General features: G+C 35.6%; 1 protein-coding gene across 1 annotated transcript in view; it reads left to right on the top strand.

Moving 5' to 3' along the window:
* Cngl (Cyclic nucleotide-gated ion channel-like) overlaps positions 1-25295 on the top strand; it is a 477360-nt gene that overhangs the window by 17228 nt on the left and 434837 nt on the right. Inside the window, exon 4 of the mRNA XM_017629793.1 lies at positions 9502-9546. Within this exon, the coding sequence (XP_017485282.1) occupies positions 9502-9546 (45 nt within the window). The remainder of the gene's footprint in view (positions 1-9501; positions 9547-25295) is intronic.

Genomic DNA, 25295 nt, shown 5'->3' with positions numbered 1-25295 from the left:
TGGAATCGGCTCATTGGAGCGGAATATTTTTAGTTTCGCTGTTCTCACCCCGAAGAGCAGCTTGTTGTCCATTTTTTGCAATGGCTCAATACTTTCTTCGTTAAGCCTCAGAAAGTACGAAGAACTCTGCGCACCCTCTAGAGGCTTTTCTGCACGAATTACTACCCAGTCACTCATGGGTATTTCTGGATTCTGCCGTTGCAGGAAGCGGATCAACTTGTCGCTGTCCATAGCAATCTTCGGCAGCCAAATGCGGGCCCTGGGTTTCCTAGGTACCTCCTCGGCAGGGATTAGTTTGAACTTCAAACCCTCCCAGGCGTTGCCGAGCTCGGCTACGCACTTGTCGAGGAATTCCCTAGAGAACTCATCTCTACATTTGAAAATCCGGCAACCCCTCAGGGACTCACTGGAGTCAAATCCTGGATTAGGGTTGTCCGGATTCTCAAACCGGTAGTCGCCCACCCGTTCAGAGAGTTTTGACTCGATCTCGACCCACCTCTCCTGAACGGGCTTACCGCTGCCTGTGGCTTCGTCGACAAGCGCGACCTGAAGGTGATCCCTGGCCACCTCACAGTACCGTCGTTTCGCCGCCGTTTCTTCTTGCTGGNAGACTCCTCCTTAGGTCTACTTCGTTTAACTGCCACAGGCTTCTTGGTTGGTTTTGAAGTAAGGTACCTCCTGTACTCCTCCACCACCTCATTGCACCTGCGACTGTCTTCTTTATCCTTGGGGTGTACAGTACCGGCCGCTGCATTCTTGGCAATCTTGTCAAGAATGAAGACAGCCCTGTTGTACCTCGACTTGAGGGCCACCCCCGAGGACTTGGTTTTCCTCCTTTCTTTGAGGAAGATGGGGTATTGTCGGAATCGATAGGCTTAGCGCTCACCGGTATTGTTATCGAAGAGCGTGCAGAGTCCTGACTGGAAGCCAGGAGCACATCCTCATCTGCGCTCAGGATGTCTTCCGAGACATCTCTCCTCTCTTCGAAATTTGTGTTTGTGTTTTGTTTTTTGTTTTTATTATTGTTTTTGTTCATTAGTTTTTTGTTCCCACGAGTATGCTCGGAAGGGTGGTCCACCCCGGCAGAGCCGGCATACCGTGGTAAGGCACTTATACAACCGACCTTGCCCGGGCATCGGAGGGGACCGTTAGCGACCAGTTCTTTAAGCACTACTGGCCATTCATCCATCGGCACGGGTACCTCAACACCACTGGCTTAAAGTGCTTTCCAGAGGAGGGAAAGGGGGAGAGTGGTCGGCAATATATAGGTGGGGTGATAGGTAAGGGGGGAGGTTAAAGGAATCGGTTGGGTTGGGGAACGTCGGTGCGGGCGTCTACGAATAGGAGCTGCAGCCCACGGCCGCCACACGAACTACGGGTGAGCAGCTGCAGACTCCAGTCCTATACCCAGTACCCCTCTTGGTTCATGGTGCTGTGCCCGGCACACCAGTATGACTGACATAGCATCACTTAAGCCCCATCCCCAGCGGCAAGGAGACCGACATGATGAGGGTATTGCAATGTAGTCGCTTGTACTTCAAAAAAAAAATTCTGAAAATGTAATCCTTTCTTAATTTTGAACTTCTTTTGTACTCCTTTTTCCAGCTATTAATATTTTATCATAAACAGGGTGTAAAATAATAACTGTCGCACAGTTTTTTGTGAAAAAATAAAATGGTCCTTTATAGATTTTGCGAAAAAAGTAGTTCATTGTTAATTTTCCACATATTTTACTTAAATTTTATTAACTAGTATTTACATTTTAACCTTCAATTGGGTTTACCAGCAGTAAATACTTAGAGAGAAAAGCGCAAGTAAAAATTACTTAAATTTTATTTAGTTTTTAAATTTTACCCTTCATTTGGGTTTACCAGCGGTCTTCGTCGGTTGCTTTATTACATATCTTCTGTAACTATAGGCTGATTTCCCCCATTTGAGTCATTTATACTCCCCTTTTACCCAACATAAGGTCATAAGCTGTGAACACATTGAAAATGACGAGCTACGGGCCACAGCTTCCAATTTGTTATCTTCATTATCTGAACGCTTTGTCGATGGTGACATGATTTCTTTGAACGCGGCACAACCACAGTCGTCGCCAAAAGAATTATCTACATAAGAGTACGTGTTAAAATCATACTCAGCAATCGAATAGACTCGGAACTGGTGACTAGGAAGCCATTCATTCGACCAACCCCATACAGTTTTTTATTCTTTTTAACCGACTTCCAAAAAAGGAGGAGGTTATCAGTTCGTCGGAATCTTTTTTTTTTTTTTTTTTTTTTTTTTATGTATGTTACCGCATAACTTTGGACCACGTCAACCGATTTCGATAATTCTTTTGTCTCGGAGGTGGTCCCATACTAATCTGGTTGAGTTCCGATCAGTGGATCATGAGATATATATATATATATTTTTTTTTTATATGGGAGTTGAAGTCGGTTTTTTTTTTGCTAAAAATTACTTGTTTTTATACAAAGTCTAAGAAAAAATACACCTGAAGAGATATGTACTTATCTCCTAAAGATGGAAAATGCAAATAAGGATTAAAATTTTAAAATTAACTAATAAAATTAAAATAAGATATTTACAAAGTTAACAACAAAATCCTTTTTTTTTGCAAAATCTATAAATGGTCCTTTTATTTTTCAAAAAAAACTGTGCGACAGTTATTATTTTACGCTCTGTACTTTGCCATTCATATTGTGGCTAACACTACTTAGTAAGCAAAGTTAAGTGTGATAGTGAAAAGGTGTAAGCATGGTTGTAGCCAGGTAGGTGCTCGGGTATAAAAGTCAGAAAAATATTAAATTAATTTTAAGGCTTAAATTAAAAAAATGACCATACATTCAGGAAGAGTCTGGAATTATATTGTAGAATTTAGTTATTTATTTTTAACATTTATTGTTGAAAAATATATCTAAGATATCTTTGTTTGTACCTAAATAATGGTAATTTGTAACAATAAATTGTACAGAAAATTAAAAAAAAAATTGTACTCCTTTTTTGTGTGTTGTACTGTTTTTTTTCTATCGAAAATAGAAATGTACTCCTTTGTTCGTTTCAGAAACTGGCAACCCTAGCCTCACCCCTCGTGCTATCAAATCAAATTGGTCGATAGTCGGCATGCGTCTTCTGTATACTGTTTATTCTGTGGTACTACATATGTGCATACATACATATACATATATGTACATACCAAGCATAAACTGATCATTTTTTGGGATGGACTTACAGTAAAACCCGCTTAAGTACCTCCCGAAAAATGTCAGCTTTTTTAGGTACTTAGACGGGTTGGGTACTTAAAAGAACCCGCTTAAGTACCTCGATGCGGGTACTTAAGCGAACATAATTATTGATGTAGTTACATCTTTTTGTTAACTTACATAAATATGTAAATCCTTGAATAAAACATAAACATTTAATGAAGTATACGTATTTATTTAAGATTTTTCAATTAAAATACAGTTCATTCCCTAACAAATACCATGTAAACCTAAGCTTAAGATTTTATAGAACACTTAAAGAAAAAAATTCATGAAAATTTAAATTTTGTTTTCTCAGATGTGTGTTTTGAGTACAAAGTTTTATAGCAATTCAATTTTAGTGTAGTAATGTGCAACTTTCAAGTGGCTAAAAGTTACCGTTGAATTTTTTTGCCGAAGGTGTGTAGCGCTGCTACTGAATTTGAAAATACGTAAATATTTTAAGGAATTTTAAAAGAGCACTTAAAAGGGGAAAATTATAAGTAAAATTGTAAATGGGGTACGAAAAATTGAGGTACTTAGGCGGGTTGGGTAAATAAGCGGGGAGGTACTTAAGGGAGGGATTTTCTTCAGATTACATTCAAAAATTCACATTGCCCAAAAATGTCGGTTACTTAAGCGGGGGGGGGGGCTTTGGTACTTAAGCGGGTTTCATTGTATTGTGGTATCAATGGAGTAACGCAATACAAGTCGCCTCAATAATTTTCCCTTATTCATTGCATTGAGGCTACTGGTATTGCGTTACTCCATTGATACAATAATAAAATTGTAGTTTAAAAAACTAAAACCTCCCTATTATAATTGCCATTCGTACTGTCATCAGGTATGTAACTTGAGAATAGAAAACGCTGCATATTTTAGGCGCATCAATATTACATAGTTACATCCCGAGCTAATAAAAGGAAGGTAAAATAATAATAAAAAGAAGTATTACCACAGAATAAACAGTATACAGAAGACGCATGTCGACTATCGAACCGATTTGAATTTATGGCACGAGCGGTGAGGCAAGCAAGGGTATCAAAAGCGGCGCAGCCTCTGTTACTTTAGCAGTATTTTCCCTCGGCTGACGCTGTTAATTCCATCGCCGCTATGACGACAAGATGTTAACTAACTTCGTTTTCCATCACGATCAGCGGTGCCGTTTTGACACAATTGTATAATTTTTAATATTTTTGTTTCTAAATTGTAATATTTTATACTTTTTTGTTCCCAAATGCCGTATTTTGATACTTTCGGCTGGCAGAAATGAATTTTTGAAAACTGTGAATAGTATTACTAGTCTAAAGGCAGATATTTTTTATCTTGTTATTTAAAGTCTCACAATTTATATATAGATATTTATAAGTTTGATTTGGTAACTCTTATAAGGGAAACACAACCCGGAACTTCTTTGCACACGCCGCTGTTATAGGGCCCCTAAACTACACAAAAACATTACGCTATATCGGGCTTCCGTCGGTCGTTTGTGTGCTGTATGGGATCGTTTGTACTAAATTGCGCAGTTATTGCGCTAAAATAAAAATTATTTAAATATTTTGCTCATTCTTGAGTTATTGTACAATAATTTGTGCTGCGCATGGCGACAACTGCGAAATTTGTAGTCTAGGTGTGATTTTGGTGTCCAGGTCGTGCTGCAAAATATGGATAAAAGCGTAGAAAAAAATTATTTTGTTTTTAAATTTATTTTTTTACGTTTTAAAGCTGAAGCTATCAAAATATACAACGCGCGTTCATATTTCTTGCACATATTTACTTGAGCAATGTTCCTTCAAAATAAGGTGTGCGCAATTTTATGCTGTAGTAATTTCCACAATATTGACTTGTACAAGTCTCGGGTTGCGCAAGGATTTTGTGTGGTTTAGGGGCTCTATAAGTTTGTTTTTCGTTATGCAAATAAGCAGACAGAAGCAATAAATATATTTTTTTTTATAACTATGGATTTAGTTATAAAATTTTATTTATTATTTGTTTTTTAAACAAAAGTTTAAGAAACAACAGTTTTGTTTGCTTTTGATACTTCTTCTGCTTGGCACCTAATACATTTTTTTCAAGCTTGCGGCAACGCTGATCACGATGTGTGTTTGTGGCGAGATGTTAACTTCTCTGCTCTGGTCCTGGTTGTAATATTACGTCCGCCGAAGTAAAATAAATTTCTATGTGATGTCAAGCAAATAAAACTGTTGTTTGTTAAACTATTATTTAAAAACAAATAATAAATAAAATTTTATAATTAAATCCATAGTTATAAAAAAAATTTATATTTCTTGCTTGCGTCTGCATAACGAAAAACAAACTTATAGAGCCCCTAAACACACTGTATCCACATCAAATACCGATTAAAACGTTTTTACAGGGTGCCAAAAAAATTATTTCCTGAAATACCCTCCTAGATACGGTTGCAACACGTACTGATTTTATCAGTACAGTACTGATTTTTCAACTATTGCTCTGATTTTATTAATTTCTTCAATCAGTACGTTAATGACCTGATTTTCAAAATGTGTACTGATTTGTACTGAATTTTCAATTCAAACAATAGGTTTGGAGACAAACCGGTTTCGGCGTTGTGCGTTTTCGAATGAAAAATGTCACTGAAGTTGGCACAACGCCGAAACCGGTTTGTCTCCAAACCAAATTTGACAAGGGATGACGGAAAATCGTTCCCCATTACATCACACTCTTACCCTGTCAGAAACACCAACAACAAAAAAAGAATCAAACAAAATACTTTAGGATTTTCTTACGGTTTTTACATAACGTTGGAACTTTCTCAAACTGTACTGTAAGAAGTAAGAAGAAAATAATTTAATTATGGTTGACATGTTTCAGATAATGTTTGATATGACCAAGGAATTAATATCGCAAACAGATCAATCGCCTCTCGCCGGGTCGTTACGTACCAGTTGCGATGATATGATGGATCTTACTTAAATTATTTAAAAAGAAGGCTGACGTTTTTTTGTCGTGTGTTGTTAGTTATCTCGAAAATAACTTTCAGTTTAATAACAACAAATTTTAATATTTGAGTGGCTTATGCCTATAACTTACAATTCTTTTTTCACAATTTACTGACATTGTAAAAGAGTTTTGCTTACAAGGCATAGAGTTAGATACTCTTTTTAGCAAATTATTAGTATTTAAAATTTTTTGCGTAGTTGAAAAAATTAATTTAAGCCATGAGGAAGTACAGATGAAGTCCTTAAATAGTGGTACTTTTTCACAGTTTGAAAAAATATGTAATTTTTTTTTCAATACCACATTCAAACGAAGCAACTGAGAGGATCTACAGTATAAAGTTTGCCTTCTGGCACAAAGAGAGAAGTCAGCTTCTAATTAAAATTTTTTAAAGTGGACTGCAAATTAAAAGTAATTTTAAAATGAAATGTATAGAATTCTTTGATTATTTAAACACTGAAGATGGAGATGATCTCATTATTGCTATTAAAAAAGTCATAATTATAAAATAATTTATTGGCTTCTGTATGCAATGATGTATACATTAGGGTGATCCAAAAATGTATGTGAAAAAGTATGGTCGGAATTTTTATGCTCTCACCCCCTAGGATTGTTCTATACCAAAAAAAATAGACCCCAATCTTTTTATTTTGAAATCAAAAAATATTTAGAGGTCTCTCAAAGCGCCCAAAGTCTTCCATGTATTTTATATGGGGGGAAAAAACCTTTTCGTAGAAATGGTATAGAATTCTTAAAAATCAATATTTTTCTATCGCTAAGCTCTGTTTATCTGCAGGAGATTCCCAGTAATAATACTCAATTGTTTAGTTAACAAGTTTTTCATCGCAACAATAATTTATATGTCCGCCAAAAACCTACAAAAACCCCGAAAAATGCAATAGGAGGAACAATAAAAAATCGTTATTTGTCAATGTTATTGTGGTTTATTAACATTTTATTTTTNCTTCCATGTATTTTATATGGGGGGAAAAAACCTTTTCGTAGAAATGGTATAGAATTCTTAAAAATCAATATTTTTCTATCGCTAAGCTCTGTTTATCTGCAGGAGATTCCCAGTAATAATACTCAATTGTTTAGTTAACAAGTTTTTCATCGCAACAATAATTTATATGTCCGCCAAAAACCTACAAAAACCCCGAAAAATGCAATAGGAGGAACAATAAAAAATCGTTATTTGTCAATGTTATTGTGGTTTATTAACATTTTATTTTTAGTGTTTTTATTGAGCTTTGCACCACGATTGTTTATTAGGATAAAAAATGTTAATAAGCCACAATAACATTAACAAATACATAGTTTAGGAAGAGCCTGCCTGAAACTATACAATAAAGCAAATAAGCAAATGGATGTGTAGAATTGACAACAACAACCACGCTGTCAAGTTTAAAAGCGGCAAATCAGCTGCACTTGATAGTAGTTGGTTGAATAACGAAAATAAGTTAGCAGCAAGAGTTTACGGGGTGTTCATAGCTCAGTAGTAAACGCTTCTGACTGTGCACATCGATTACGCAGGTTCGATGCCTGCTGAAGTCTAGAAAAAAAAGTCTGATGAGGAGACGTGGTGATCTCCGAAATAGCTGCTATAACTTCTACCGCTTAGACTTTGTTGCTTTTTCAATTTTTCCTAATAAACAATCGTGGTACAAAGCTCAATAAAAAAAAAAAAATAAATAAAAACTGATTAAATAAACAACTCAGTATTGTTATTGGAAGTCTCCTGAAGAGAACGAGAGCTTTACGATCGAAAATATTGATTTTCAAGAATTCTATACCATATCTACGAAAAAGTGTTTTTTTTTTGCCATATAAAAATACGTGGAAAACTTTGAGCGCCTTGAGCGACCTCTAACTATTTTTTGATTTCAAAATAAAAAATAGGGGTATACTTTTTTTCGATATAGAACAATCCTAGAGGTGAGAGCATTACAATTCCGACTTTACTGTTTTTGAATCACCCTAGTGTACATTCATGTTAAAATGAATAACACTTTTATTTTTATGAACTATGTTTTATTTATATACCCAAATATTCTTAAAAACAAGTACTCTGGCGTTTTAAATATTATATGTTACTTACATTCTGATTTTTATACCGGAGCGCACTTGTGCTCAAGGGTATTATAACTTTGTTCACATAATGGTTGTTTGTAACAGGCAAAACGAATCGAGATAGATATAGACAAATGTATACATAAATGATCAGAATGAAAAGAGAAACCGATTAAGCGGTGACTGTCTGTCCGTCCGTCTGTGCACACGATAACTCCAGTAAAAATTGAGATATCTTAACGAAACTTGGTACGTGCACTTCTTTCTGGCGTAGGACGGATGGTATTGAAAATGGGCAAAATCGGACAATAACCACGCCTACCTCCCATATAACGGAAATTTTCAGAAATACGAAAACTGCGATATTTTAGTAACTACGGAAGATTATTCACTCACAATTGATATTTACAGTGATTTTTCGACGAAAAATAAGAACATTATAAATTTTTGGAAAATGGCCGTAGCCACGCCCACCAATTTCTTCCCAACTTGGCACAGTTGTTGGCCTTGGTATAGCATACCAAATGTCCGAAAATTTTTAAAATCGGACAATAACCACGCCCACATCCCATATAACGGTAATTTAGAGAAATACGAAATATTCGATAAATCAGTAAATATTAAAGCTAATTTATTCAAAATTGATGCTTGCAACAATTCTTTACCAAGAAATACGTTTATGATAAAATTTTGGAAAATGGGCGTGGCACCGCTCACTTATGATCACAGATATCTATCTCAGTAACCGTTCTACAAATTTGTACCAAACTCGGTAGGCTTATTGTGCTTGCCACATAAAAGCAAAACGTTGAAAATTGTTGAAATCGGACTAAAATTACGGCCGCTTTTCATATAAAGATACATTTCAGAAATGCTTAAAACTTCAATATTTCGAAATTTAAGGACGCTAATTTACTCAAAATTGATCCGGGGTGTAGCTTTCGGAAAGGTGAAAAACATATCTTTAATACTTGCGCCGGGTATTTAATGTTCGGCTCCGCCCGAACTTAGACTCTCTTACTTGTTTAACATGAAAAAGTCTAGCGTACTGATTTCGCGCATAAAAAATCTGGCAACCCTACTCCTAGCGAGTGTTCAAAATCGTTCAAATTGAATTTTTTTTGGCCCATGTATTGTGATACGGTCTAATGTACATACATATATAAATATTTCATGAAATTAAAATTGAATACAATTTTTATTACAGGAAAACAGATATTGTCGATAGGCATTCAGATCTGGATTCCGATTGGTGAGTTTTCGCGTTAAATGTACAATAGCAGTAGTTGCATGCAATCTCGCCCCTATATATTAACTCTCATAGTTATTTTTAAATATCGGGAGTTTTAATCCAACAAGCATGTTGCAATGGTCGCGTTCATAAGACGTAGCTGTTTAGCTCATCTGCTACGAAACTGCTGGCAACTGTTGAACCCAGCAATTACGTCTTAGAAACGGCTTGATGAATATGCTGCCAAATGAACAGCTGAACAAATGAAATTGCAACAAATGGAGATAGTTGCGCCGATACTATTTAGAATTCAACGCTGAGCGGCCGCCATGTTGAAAAAATCGTTCAATGTTACAATGAATTAAACAGTGTAAAATTATATAGCAAACATCTTAAAAACATATATTTAGAAACGTAGTATTATTATAAAATATTTTAGTTACTTTATCACGTCAGTAATATAAAATATAATAAATTTGTTTGCAACTACCTCTTAACAAAGCGGCATTAAATTTAATATAAGCGGCGTAAGTCTTTTCGATCAGCTGTTTAGGCTAAGCCCAACACGTTGAGTTCAGGTAGCGTAAAAATTTTTCGCTGGAAAACATGGCGGAAAGTTGCCAACTCTTGGGCTGAGCGTAACTACTCAACTGTGCGTTTCTAAAACAAACAGCCAACGGTTACCCAACAGCTACGACTTATGAACGCGCCAAATGTGTTATATATGTGTAGCAGTAATAGGACTCTTCCCTTAAACTCGTAAAAGCCTCGTAAAGCTCGTAATTTTACGAGCCTCGTAAAATAACTGTCAAAATTTGTATGGAGCTCTATTTACGATCCCCTCGTAAATTTCCGAGTCAAATTTGATGCGCAAACGACCTCGTAAACTTCAGTGTTGCCGAGAGGAAGACATTTTTATACTAAAATGTTTGATAAAATAATGAAAATCAATGAAAAAATAACACGCGAATAAAATGAATGAATTTCATCCACTAACTGTATTGACTTAGGTTTTCTGCTCATTTTCGGCATTTTTAATTGTATTTTAGCCAAGAGTGATAGAGACAAGATGGCGGAATGTTATGGAAAATACTACGAAACAAATATTGCTTCACAAAATCCTGGTTGATCTGTCAAACAGTCACTTTACGCACCTATTTACACCTTTTCCCAAAGGGGCGTTCCCATTAAAGCCTCGTAAATTTACGAGCTTTACACGGTTTGAGACTTTACGAGTTTAAGCGAATCCCTTAAATGTTTTCATAAATTGTTTATAAACTAACATCGCACTAAATAGCTATGGGTACCCAGCCAGCAAAAAATACGAAAATGTATCCGAAAACGGAAAGAAAAGTTGATGAAATGCGAATTTTTGTCCTTTTCGATGTCATGTTCAAATACTTTGGCGATCCCTTTTCCCACTAAAGTGTGCTGCAGAAAGGCTCGTATAGAAAAATACCGAAAATGGTTCTGAAACGATTATGTTCTCGGATTTTTTTTTTAAATCTGTCTCAATGAATTTTTCGTTGAATACGCTTCTTTTCCGCACTTCACAGATGCTTTTTCATAATAATAATAGATTAGCGCTTACACATATGTTAGTGTTTGGCCGAGCTTTTCCTCTGATTTGTGGCGTGCGCCTTGATGTTGTCACACAAAGGGAAGGGACCTACAGTTTTACGCCGACCCCCAACGGCGATTGTGTTTTTATAAGAAGATGCTTTTGATGGCAGAAATACACTCGGAGGTTTGTCATTGCCTGCCGAGCGGCGACCGCTGTTAAGAAGAAACCTTTTTTCTATATTTTGCTTTTTAATTTTTTGGAAAAAATAAAGCAACAAATAACGAATCTTTTTATTGCGTCTAACAGCATAGGAACCCGGGACTTCCTGGAAGCCAACGGGTGGTAGCACGCTCCCCTGCACACTCAGCTACTGCCTCATACATATACATTAGGGGTCTTAATTTTTTAGCTTTTTACGATCCCCGGGATTTTCGGAATGTCGATATCACAATCCCGGGATTAAGATATTCATTACTTTTCAACAACTTACATCGAAAAAATTGCTTATATATTGTTTGGGAAGCTCTCCTACCTTAAAATAAATAATAAATAAATGGGTTTGAAACCTACTTTTTTATTTAAAGTGGCGTTTTTATTTTATTTTTCTCTGGCGTCAGGATTTATTTTAAAGGACTTTGTAATCTCAAAGACATGATTAATTCCAAAAATTATTAAAAAAAAATTTAATGCAATGTAGAATAAAAATATGGGTACTATATGAAAGAGAAAATTTCTTTAGAATTTAAAAACATTAAAATTTTTGGATTCACAAGGACGAATAGGTAATTTTTTAAGTTGATAAAGTTAGAAGGACAAAATTCAAGGATGTTGTCGAGTTTATATAAGTCCTTAACACATAATTTTTTTTTCAAAGTTTGCGAAATTTCAAATATACAATTTTAAAATTACATTTTCAATACTTACCAGCCCTCACGCTCCAAAAAATTGAATCTGTTTAAATTCTACAGAATTTACTATTTAATTTGATACCCATACTTCTTCTCTGAGCACATTTCACGGAATTTTTTAAAACATTTTCGAATTAGCGACGTCAGACTGAAAGACTAAATACGCAATTTTACTATATTAGGCCCATGGTTTCGCGAATATATTGATATTTGTGTTTATAATTTACTATCGCACGGTGTTATATGAATAATGAGCTAGACATTTATAAAAAATATTAATTATTAAATAAAAAAAAAAGAAATATAGCCAATACTGGTCAAGAAAATGAATTTCTATTATTGCCATCAGTGCACATTACAAATCCCGAAAATCCCTTGATTATTTGCCAAGAGTACCGGGATTTTCGGGAACCCGGGATCCCGGGACTAACATGCCTAGTATACATTTTATAAATGCTCACTTAGAACAAATATTTTAATTCGGATATGAAAAATGCACGATAAATTATAAACGTTTTCTGTACCTTTCCGGATATTAAAGTGTACGAAAACCGCATGCTAATTACTAATAAAATTGGTGTACTTAATCATGAGCCATCACAATTGAGCAAAATTTTTAAAAGTACTATAAATAATTCTCACCAAAACAAGAACATACTCAAAATATAAATATTTATACTTATGTGTGCCTGCAATTTTTGGTTCCATCGAGTATATGCTACCAATTTGATTTTACTCATTTTTTCTTGTGAGAGGTTGAAAATAAATGCGAACGGGCCAATTCTGGTTCTATGAAACAGTGAAGTGAAAATGAAAAATTCAATGTCAGTGAAAATTGAATTTTTTCACTTTATCGTTTCGTTATATATTATTGTGAGTTTAAGACAAGATATTTCTTATCACAAGATGATGGTTTTGAGAAACACGCCCAACCGTTCTTTTTCACAGCCACAAAAATTTGTAAAAAAAGTTTTCACAGTGAACAATTTTTGACAGATTAATTAATTTACATTTGAAAACATAATCGAAATTTTATGTGAAGTAATGAAAAATATGGGGGCTACCCAAGAATGATAGAATACAAGATTGCGCCGATTGCAGCAGAATTCGTGAGAGTAATTTTAGCGTGACGTCATCGTAGAGTTGACAACTGAGATCGGCGAGAATGAGGGCGACTAGTGATGTGCTGAATTGTACTCGAATACTCGGTACCCAATGCTTAAAAAAGATTTCGGTATCCGATACCGATTATTTACATTAAACCCTCGCCATTATATGCATTTCAGGTTTAGAAAAAACTTTCATTACTAATTTATATGATATCGGCTAAAACACTTGAACTTATCGCCACAGAAAAATATTATTTTATCAGTTTTAACCTTAGTCGATCCAAGGTTCAAGAAAAATACTTTGACGGATGAAGAAGCCTTTCAGGGGAGAGATTCTGTAGCCAGTTAGCGACAAGTTTCGGATCGATATCGCACTTGTTGACTTACAAATATTTGATATCAAACGTCGACAAAACCGATACCGATTCGAAAATTGTCGTTAACTGGTTACAGAATCTGTCCCAGGCCTACAAAAATGATATCGTCCGATTCAGCTGGAACAAAAATGCTTCAAACAAGTAAGGGTTTCTCTGTATTATGGCATCGAACCGACATATATACATCTTTCATTTGAATCAGTAAAAAACTCTATTGGCTCTTACATTCGGGTTTTGTTAGGCGTTTTTTTCCATATTTTTGGCCTATGTGCGCTTTTATTCGAAACCTAAATTTTTCGGTACCGAGTATCGAGAGTATTGGGTACTTAAAAGTATTGACTCAGCACATCACTACTGCTGTCTTCTCTACTATGACGTCATCAAAACAGCTGATTCTGTCAAAATCACTGAGAGCCGAGTAGCGGTATCGTCATCGGCGCCACCTCTGTATTCTCTCCACCGTGGGGGCTACCATAACCAAGTGTGAGCAAAAAGTTATAGTGTGTTTGCTTGCTTTCGCATGCTGTCCCTACAAGAACACTACGTGTAATATAACGAAGCATGTAACCGGATTTGTAAAGTAATTGCAACTATAACACAGCTAGTCCCCTTTGTGTGACAACATCAAGGCGCGCGCCACAATTCGGAGGAGAAGCTCGGCCAATCACCAACATGTTGTGTAAGCGCCAATCTATATTATTATAACACAGCTAGTACAATAAAAACAAATAAGCTCCGTATAAAAATTGATGTTACTTGACAGACTTGTACAAATATATGTATCTTTATTGTTATTGTTATTATGCCGGGAATACTCGCGACGCGATCTGAGAAGATCTGTTGTTGCTGTTGTTGTTGTTGTTTTTGTTGTTGTAGCGGCTACAACAATCCCACCCAGATCGGCTAGTCTCTCAGTAGTTTGTTGTCAACAACAGGAGACCCAAGAAGCGTGCAGCTTCTATAGCGTCTGTCCATAGGGGCACAATAGGAAGATCTATTGTGCTAAACCCTAGTTGTAATAACTCCGACATTCGGCTAGATTAGAGAGGATAACACAGGCCGACATTTTTCAGACCCTGGGATCAGCTTACACTTTTCCAAAGGTTTTTGATGCGCTGAATCTGAATCCAGAATCATTTTTGCTCGATTGGCTCAGGTTTTCGAGATATTTGAGCCTAAACATGCGAAAACCCCGACTTTTTGCTATATTCGTCATGTATTTTGATAAAGAATAGTTCGTTTTTTTAGAAAATTCAATAAACCATTTGAAAGTAAAATATTTCAACACACTTATGAACCCGAGTGTCCCTCTGTTGATTGCCTTGCCGAAGACACACAAACCAGGCACCCCGATGAGACCTATCATTAATTACAAGTCTTCTCCCGGATACAGACTCTCCAAGCACCTAAAGACGCTGCTGAAGGATAGTCTGGATCTAAGCAATAAATATACTATTACAAATACAACGGAACTAATCGAGAAGATGAAATCATTGAAGATCAACGAAAACACTAAATTCGTATCATTCGACATCAAGGACCTTTACCCATCGATACCAACAATAGAAACCATAAAGACCGTACAAGAAATACTGATGGGAAAAATGAAAAGAGAAGCTGTCACGGAAATAATAAACGCGTTGAAGGTTACATTAAAACAAAACTACTTCCGGTTCAACAATAAGATATATAAACAGATTAACGGGTTAGGAATGGGCAATCCGACGTCAGCAATACTCATGGAAGTATTCATGCAAACACTGGAGGAGAAATACATGAAAAACCTATCGACCAACCTAGGAGTAAAATTCTACGCGAGATATGTCGATGATGTAATATGTCTAATAGAGGGAAACAAAGAGAAACAGATACTAGACTATCTCAACAAACAACACCAGAATATAAAATTCACCATGGAAACGGAAGAGGAAAGAAAGATTAACTATCTGGATTTAACAATTAAAATAAACGATACCACGAACAAGATAGAGTTCGAAATATACAGAAAACCAACAGCCACAGACACAATTATACACAATAGCTCAAACCACCCACAGCAACACAAAAATGCAGCATTTAAACAACTAATAACGAGGCTTGAAAGGACCCCTCTAACAGAAGAATGCTACAAGAAGGAACTGGATACAATATATGCCATTGCGGAAAATAACGGATATAGGAGAGGCCTGGTGGAGAAGTTAAGAAAGGACACAAAATCGAAAAAGACTAGCAAAGAGGAAAACAATAAAAAAACTTGGGCAGCTCTAACTTACACAGGAAAGACATCTTACAAACTTGCCAAATTCTTTCATAAGTACGACATTCAGACATCATTTAAAACAAGGAACACAGTGGGAAATATATTGAAAGAGAAAATAAGCGAGGAAGACCCGCTAGATAAACAGGGTGTTTACAAGTTAACCTGTGAGTGCCGACACAGTTACATAGGACAAACAGGGCGAAATATAAGAACAAGGTATCGAGAACACATAAGGGATTATAATAAGAAAAAACGAAAACCAGAGGCTGCAATAGAATCGAACTTCGCGAATCACATGATCAAAAATAAATGCACACCAATGAAGATTGGACAAACAACAGAACTTCTCCGTGTACAACATAAAGGACAAAGATTGAATATATTAGAAAATATGGAAATATATAAACAGAAGACCTTCAAAGGACAAATAATAAATGAGCAAATAAATACTGCATCGGACGTACTGTTTGAACCTCTAAAACTACTGTACAAGAAGAAGAATGACAACAAGAAAATATTAAGGACAGATATGGAAGGGAATACACCGACTGCAAAAACAAAGGGGGTAAAAATCACGGACTTCTACCTGCCGTCAAAAACGAGCCAAAACAATTCATCTACCTATTGAGCACCGCAAACACTGCAAAACTAAAAAGACGTACCTAACAAAAGAAAGAGGTAGTTAACAAGGAGTATAAATACGAGCAACCAACAAAAATTATGCAGAACGAAAAATGACACTGAAGATGGCACAACGCCGAAACCGGTTTGTCTCCAAACCAAATTTGACAAGGGATGACGGAAATTCGTTCCATAATACATCATATACCCACCCTGTCGGAAACAACAACAACCAAAAAGGAAATAAAATATTTCCCCTTGATAATGCTGTTTAACTCAACGAGATATCTTGTTTTAAACCTGAGATATTGTCCATTGAAGTTTATGAGTTTTGCGACATTACTTCTTTGCACAAATGCTTGAAAGATACAACACGAAAAGAAACAATTTGTGGTATACGTTTAGGCGTCTTTATTTACATAATGAATGTATGTGTATAAGGGCGCGTGCATAGAGAAAACTTATTTCGTTTAAGAATTTAACGAAGAAATGAATGCATGAGAAATTCTCTAGGAATTTCATTTGATATTCTACATATAATATACATGATATATATATGATATATAATATATGTACCTGATAATATAAAAATTAACTATTCTTGATGAAAATACATGACGAATATAGCAAAAAGTCGGGGTTTTCGCATGCTTAGGCTCAAATATCTCGAAAACCTGAGCCAGTCGAGCAAAACTGATTCTGGATTCAGATTCAGCGCAACAAAAGCCTTTAGAAAAGTATAAGCTAGTCCCAGGGTCTGAACTTTTTTAAATTTTGTAGGCCTGTGTAATCGTTCCCCAAGGTGTGTCAGTCTGCTATTTATGATACGTGGGAAATCACATAGAATATGCTCTGAGGTTTCCTCCGCCACACAGTGCTTCCCTTCCATATGAAATGTGGGCAAAAATAGAATTATGGACGGATTTAAATGAAAATTCGCTTCTTAGTGAAATTGAGGACGATAAATTCAAAAATGCAATTGGTTTTTGGATGACTTTCATACTTTCACTGTAAATGCAGTTTGAAGTTGAAAATTTGGGTTCTTGTGGCTTTTACATAGGTATATATGTACATATAGTTTGTTCTATTTCCAAAAGTGAGGTGTCAAATGACAGTGCTTGGCCTGTAGCTGTGCAATAAGGTTTTTTTTTGAAAAGGGTTGCCACCTGTTACAAATTTTATTAAAATTATTTAATAAGTTAAATGAGTTAGATATGACAATATGGATATCAATTAAACTAGTTTTGAAAATACTTTACCCCTAAATGGCACGTTGAAGGATTGCCACATGTTTAAAAAATCAAACTCATTTTAATTAAGGGAATAAGGTAACTGAAATATGTATATCAAGATGAGTATCAGACAAATGAAAAAATTTGACATAGTTAGCAAGAAATAAGTGGAGAGTAAAATCATTCCTGAGTGAATTTAAGAGTACAGTAATTTAAAAGGAAACCACTGATTGACAATGTATGTATTTGTAATAGAACAACAAATACGATGACGTAGTCCTATGTTTTGACATAATTATTATTTTAGTTTAACTAAATTCGACTTTACAAACAGGTGGCAACCCTATTCGTTTTATCTTTAAACTAAAACCTTCTTAAACCTCTTTCGTATGGCTCCCTTATGGTGATACCTATCTATTTCAATTACCTAATTCCTTTAATTCAAGTGAAATTAAATTTTTTTAACAGGTGGCAGCTCTCTGCATGTAGCTAATACACATTTCGATTGATACCCATGTCTTAATAATTAATTTAATTTATAAAAAAAAGTTTATCTAATTTTTTAACAATCTAATTTTTAACAGGTGGCAACTCTTTAAAAAAAAATAAACCCTCTATTGTCCACAGGTCAAGCTTTTTAATCTGACACTTCAATTTTGAAAATGGAACGAATCGTGGAGATCTCAAGGCACTGACAAAAAATGAAAAACTTATTTTATGCATTAGCGCAAAACGCATTACTTCAGAAAGTGCAAAAAATTAGCAGGTTTTTATTTCTTCTTTTGAAAGCTAAAAGCCCGTACTATTTAATAAAATAATAAAAAATAACCAATTTTTACATAGATTTTCTATTCATTCCATTAAAATTTAGCATTTTTTGAAATTTTGTTTAAAAAAATTGTTTTTTTGGAACACCGCAAGGACACCCTGTGTTTAATTTTATTCCAAAATTTTAATTCCTGTAATTCTCTACTATCTATATGGAAACAAGAAACGTCAAACCAACATTTTATTTCAAAGAATATATTTTTGACATTTTTTTCTGTGAAGAGCTTACGCATGGCTATGCTCTTATTAAAATTCTTAGTATAAAATTTGTCGACTTTATGGCTTCCTGGCGGCATATAATTAATTTTTTAGGGAAATGTCTGTTTAATTCTTTTTAGTGGATAAATTGTCTTTACAAAAATACCAAGCAAGTTCACATTGCAGATAACGAATTTTTCGATTTTTGCCCACTTAGACGGCACTGTGCGCCATCCCAAAAACCTGCAATCCATCTCTTCAGAAAGCCCCATTTTATTCAAATGGCACCTTATCTTGCTACCTAGGCAGTCATATTACTAACACCCTCCTCTCATTGCTGAGATTCTTCCCAGCTCCTAAATAGTTCTGCAGTGTATCCTTTAGATGTACCATGCAAGCGCATTTGGGCTCCATGCTTTGTGAAACAGTCAGCCCTTTCGTTGCCTCCAAACCCTTCATATATTGTGGGCTTCCTGGTGGTCCACAAGCCTTGATGCTTGCCACAGTACTTCCGTGTTTCATCTTCGATCCGCCGGTATACCATATTTGGGACCCTTCGTCAATCACTTCACAACAGTCCCTTCCAAGAATTCTGACCTTGTAGGGTTGGTAGATAGCGGGATCATCCAGGAATAGCTTGAGAATCTCCAAATGACCCAGAAAATCTTCACTATTCATGGTTATTGTTTTGGGCAGCCGTAAGGCGCTCCAGCAGATATTTTTTCAATTAGAATAGCCAAAGGAGGAATTCCTGTAATGACACCTAGGGTATCCTTTGGACAGGTGATCATAGCTTTTATGATGGCCACATAGGCCAAGAAGGCACCCGCGTTTACTTACTAAGCTTTAAATTAACAGTAGGCCGTTCATAATTGAGAAAGCAAAGCACGTAATTCGGTTGTCGTGGAAACGCTGCTTCAACCAACTTAATTCATTCGACTGAAAGCTTGGTGCTTTTTGGTGCTGCGACTAATTTCGATATAACAAAATTGTGTAGTGCATCAAATAGAGAATTGAGCACTACACCGCACAGTGCAGCCGAAATCCAAAAGTGCGGCCAAAATTCGAAGCTTTTAAATAATGATTCGAAATTTCGTACCAAGGGGTTTTCGGGATCACTAATTACCAATCTGCTGTCAGAATTGCAAAATTCAAAATGGCGGATCCAGTATGGCGTCTGGTAAATTTCGAGCTTTCTAATTAGATTTCTTAGAAAGATTTTCAGTATGGAGTTTTATAGCCCATTAAATTTTAGTTTAACAAAACGCAAACGTCAAAGCTGTGAGCTGTGCTTTTTTGGACTCTGTTTAAATTTCGTGTTTTATAAAGCTGTTTACGCTTAATAAAGTAAAAAATTAAAAAAGTGTGAATAAACGTCTGGTGCACTATTTAAAGATAAGTAAGATATCAATATTTCCTGTAAATTTGATTAATGTAACTTGATATTCTTAATTGCATGTGCCGAGTATTTTGTTTCATATAATATATTGTTGTTGTACAATTGTTTTTGTTTGTGCACATTGTTTTTGCTCTTTCTGTCCTTTTGTCATTTCTGCTGTTTCATCTTTGTCACAGCTGTTTGCGTTGTGTTTATTAGGTGTCAAAAACAGTGTATTTAAAACTGTTCGCTACATAGCTTTCAAACTGATATTTACCATCTGATTGGTTCTCTGATTGATACAACGTTTTCAAAACATTTTTCCTTTTTTGCTTCTAAAACCTATAAATAAATACCATTTTTAACATTGCCATTTTAAAATTTCTCATGTGTCATGCTGGCTCTGCAATGGGATTGCCCATATATAATGTGCTGTTTTGAGCGGTAGTGTATAAGACGCTATTAATGAGGGAAAGGGTCTTCGCTGGTAAGGTCAAAAATGTAGATCAACCAAAGTTGATTTATATAAATTCTTTAGCCAGTCCAGAAATGGTTTTTCAGAGATCGGGAAGGATGCTTACGGGAAGGGTGCTTGTTGAGAAATTTAAGCATTATGAAAAAATGTTTAAGTCTTTCACATGTCTCGACAACCCTCCACACTCTGAGAATAGCCGAGAAAATAAATGTAGGCGTGTTAGTAGTCCACCTAAAAAGATTGCCACTGAATCTACTCAGAAAAATCCTCAATCCCAGTCCTTGGAACTTAATAATCTTTCTTCTCCATGCCCTCAGGCATTGGAGCGTCCGCTATCTAAAGCCATATCCACTAGGTCTACATCTAAAAATAATAACGTCAATCAAACCGTTGATTTAACAGTGTTGCCATCAACATCTGAAGCTGCACTGTCTAACTTAGTTCCTCCGAATAACTCGGAATCGCGCATTTCAGACATCATTACGAAAAAGTTGAACTCGCAAGTCTAATTTAACTATTTACTATCAAAACGTTAGAGGTTTGAATACCTATTATATGACTTATATTTAAAAGGTTTTGACTGCAATTATAATATTATTTCCTTGACCGAAACATGGCTCAAGCCTCATATTTTTAATTCCGAAATTAGTCCAAACGAATATCAAATATACAGGAGCGACCGCGAGGACAGAATCGGCGGTGGTGTTCTTTTTGCGGTGCATTCAGCGATATCATCCGAGGAAGTTAGTGTTCCGGTCATTAAATATACCGAATTTAAATGTATACGCGTACAGGCTGGAAAGAGCTATGTTTATTTAGCTCTTTGCTACATCCCTCCTAATTCTGCCGTATCAGTATATATGCAGCTAGTTTCTTTACTTGAGTCCGTAAATGCAATGCTTACGGTATCCGATTGTATGATTGGGTTAGGCGATTTAAATCTGCCGCACATTTCATGGAACATTATTGACACCGATGTTGTACCAGTTTCATCTAGAGATAGTGACAATGTATTTCTGGAGGATATGGCGGAACTTTGCCTAAAAAAATAAATATATGTCCAAATAAGTTTGGAAAGGTCTTGGATCTCGTTTACGTTGATGATGTTCCGAAGTCCTCTATTATATCTTCTTCAATTTCACAATCTCAAAACGGGTTTTCTGAAAGAAAATCTTCTATCACTAATTTATTGGAGTTTACAACTCACGTCTCAAAAGGTTTTAGAGACAATGCTCATACCGACGTAATATACACCGATTTCAGTAAAGCTTTTGACAAAGTATGTCACTCGTTACTCATCCGTACACTCGACCTTATCGGCTTTCAGGCCAGTTTTGTTCAATGGATCTCTTCTTACCTCTCATAAGGAGTTATTTTTAAAAAAATTTCTTACAACATCATTAAAGTTTCTTCAGGAGTTCCTCAGGGAAGCCACCTTGTTCCAATTCTGTTCCTGATATTCATTAATGATATTTCTTCTATAATATAATATTCAAAAATTTTAATGTATGCCGATGATGTGAAACTTTTTAAAACATTGTCCTCTATCGAAGAAAGGGGATCTGAGCAACGTGGTTAGTTGGTGTAATGCAAACTATATGCCACTAAACCTTAAAAAATTTAAAGTTATGTATTTCTCTCGGAGGGCTGTTCAACCAGCTGCTTATTCAATATCAAATTATAATCTGGAGCAGGTATCTAATTTTGTCGATCAGTATCGCAATGGATTCTAAACTCAGCTTCAACCATTATATTAATGTTACAGTCAATAAAGCCAAAGGCGTTTTTGCATTTGTAAAGCGATGGTCAAAAGAGTTCAAGGATCCTTATTTTACAAAAGCTCTTTTGATCACTTTAGTTAGACCTATACTAGAATACGGATCTATTGTTTGGAATCCCCGCTACCAAGTTCATTCAGAAAGGATTGAATCAATTCAAAAACAATTATTGCTTTTTGTATTGTGTGATTTTAACTGGGATTCAGATTACAATCTCCCGCCTCACACAAGTCGTCCAAAGCTCATAAATTTGCCTACACTCGCAAGTCGTAGACAAATGCTAGGTATAATATTTATCGTAAAATTAAGACAAGCTTGATTAATAGACCGGCCCTCCTGACTGAGGTAAATTTTAATGCTCCCTCTCGAGTGTGAAGAAACTTTCGACCTCTGTTTTTGAAGCCATGCAAAACTAATTTTGAACTAAACGAACCATTTCGTTGTTTATGTCAAGATTTTAACTCTCATTCCAGCACGTTTGACATATCGGACTCGATATTTATGTAAAGAAAACTATCATTTTCACTCTCAATAATTGAAATACTATCTTTAGCATATCCGATCAGCTGATGAATTTGATTCTGTAGCTGAATAGTTTTAGATCTCGACACAAGGCGAATACATATAAGGTGGTATCGATTCAACAAATACAATAATTACTTGTATTTTGTTTTTGCTTTTAGCGGGCCATTGTCAAATTTCAGCTATTCTTCCCCGAATGAAAAAGGGCGACAGAAAATACAAACACTCTCACGTTTTCACTCACTCGCTAACGAAATACAAAATTTTGACAATGAAACGCTACTCACAGCTGATGAAACAACACCACCTTATATAAATTCTCCTTCGCCTTGTCTCGACACTTAACAAACTCCTGTTTCCACTACTCGGCACCAAACAACAAAAAAACAAAACAAAAAAAAAACGTTCCGTACGTCATGCGGACTACGCCTCTCGTGTCGGTTGGGCGGAAATAGAGGGTAAAAACCCGTTGGGGTTAATTAATTATTTAAAAAAGTCCAAGTTTGAAGCAGTTAGGACTTCCCGTTGATTTTTGACATTTTTTGTTTGTTGACGGTGCCAGTCATTTTCTTCCATACGAAGTATATTCGATGATATAACGAAAATAAGCAACACCTTGAAAAAAAAATTTCAAAAATTAAACGTAAGTCCAAGCTACTTTAAGCGTGACTATATTACACTTAAGCTAAATAGGCTACAAAACTTCTTACTCAAGATCTTTCTGTGAGAACTATGTAATTAAAAAGCTGGACATTGTTACATACAGGTGAAACTAATTTGTATAAGCGTGTTAAAACAAAAAAAAATATAAGGAGCAGAGATGAGCACCTGAGTTTTACTTTATTCTGTAGCTAATACTTTCCTACGTAAACTCTAATAGGTTTAAAAGCAGAATTCGACAGCGTTTTAGTACTGTTTCAAAATAAACGAAAAAAATACCTTTACATTTGTATTTCTTAAAAGTTTGTGTTAAAGTATTGGTTTTGTCACTTTTTTAACGTATTTTACTAACCTTAAGGCACTCAGCACGTTAAGCGCCTAGTCATAGTAGTGTAATCGTTCCGGCATACTAAAGCACGAAGCTTTTATGCCGAACACATGTATTTCAATGGAGCTCTGTATATTACGATTCATAATCACGTTTTCGCCTAATATTCAACAATTTATATTGAGCTTTCTATGGCGCTTGCCGTTTTGAAATCGTCATTTGTTTACTTTTTTGTGTAGGAAATAAAAATTATTTGTCATTTTAATAAGAAATAATTGAAGATAAATGATTTTGTGCTAGAACTCGAGCCAATTGTATTAAACCATAAGCCTTCATGCAATATTTTGTTGCAGAAATATCCACGAAAGAGTGTAACTAAGAGAGAACGGCCAGAAAATGTGTAATGTGTGTTCCAGCAGGGCTTATGCAAGGCGCGCAAGTGTGCAGGATTGGAGTCGTTATGCATTCGTTTCCGCATGACGAAACAATTACTCTGCTATGAATAGGCGCGTAATGTGCGGAGTGTCTAAGACGTAGAATCCAATTGGTTTTGTTTGATTTCCTATTCTCTAACTACTTTTATATGTTAATAAATTTTAGCTTTTTTTACAATAATGTTGTGCTTGGGAGAAGGTCACCCTACAAATTAATATAAAGAGAGGACTTAGGGTACAGGTCGTTACAGTGAACAGTTTTCGCTTCTTAGGTGATCCCTTTAGCTAACTCAGTGCCAAAAAAAAGGCATTGTACATACTTTCCCTTTGTGTGTTGTGCGTTAAATTGTGCAATGACAGACGGCAGTAATGCGAATTAACGAGCCGCAAGGTCGTGGGTTCGAGTCCCACGGTCAGTGGAACGTGCATTTATTTCTTTTTATTCATTCATTTCTTAGCTCTATATTTTTCAACGTTGCTCTCAGTTAGTTGTTGTTAACTTTTTTAATAAAATTTAATTCTAAAAAATTTAATTAACTACAGTAAAATAAAAATGTGGTAATATCTTGCTGTTCAAAAAATGGTATTTGTCTCAACTGTGATAAATCCTTTGTGTTGCCTGTATGTAAAAGAAATATTAAATTTGATGTTATACCGTCCTTGTACATTGGTGATAAGCAGGGAACGGATTTTTAGGACCTAAAAACCTATAGAAAAGGCAAAATAAAATAACGAAATAGGCTGGAAAAGGCAAAATAAAATAGCGAAAAAGGCAGGAACAGGCACTAGGTATTGCAAAAAAGGCAAAACAAAATAGCGAAAAAGGCAGGAAAAGGCACTAGGTAGTGCAAAAAAAGCAAAATAAGGCACTAAAAAAAGACAGAAAATACGAAGAACAATCAAAAAATGCATTTATTTTAGAAATGTTTATATTACAAGTAAAAAGCCTAGCCACAATCCGCATCAAAGCTAGATTCTTCAACATCTCGCTCATCTGCGCCCATGCCCCGACGGAAGAGAAGGATGAGGCGTCCAAGGATCTCTTCTATGAGCGCTTGGAACGTACATATGAGCGCTGCCCCCGACACGATGTCAAAA

Source organism: Rhagoletis zephyria, unplaced genomic scaffold, assembly GCF_001687245.7.
Source record: "Rhagoletis zephyria isolate East Lansing unplaced genomic scaffold, Rhagoletis_zephyria_1.1 Rzeph_scaffold_00084, whole genome shotgun sequence".
Taxonomy (NCBI): Eukaryota; Metazoa; Arthropoda; class Insecta; order Diptera; family Tephritidae; genus Rhagoletis; species Rhagoletis zephyria.
This window is presented reverse-complemented; position numbering and strand designations above follow the sequence as displayed.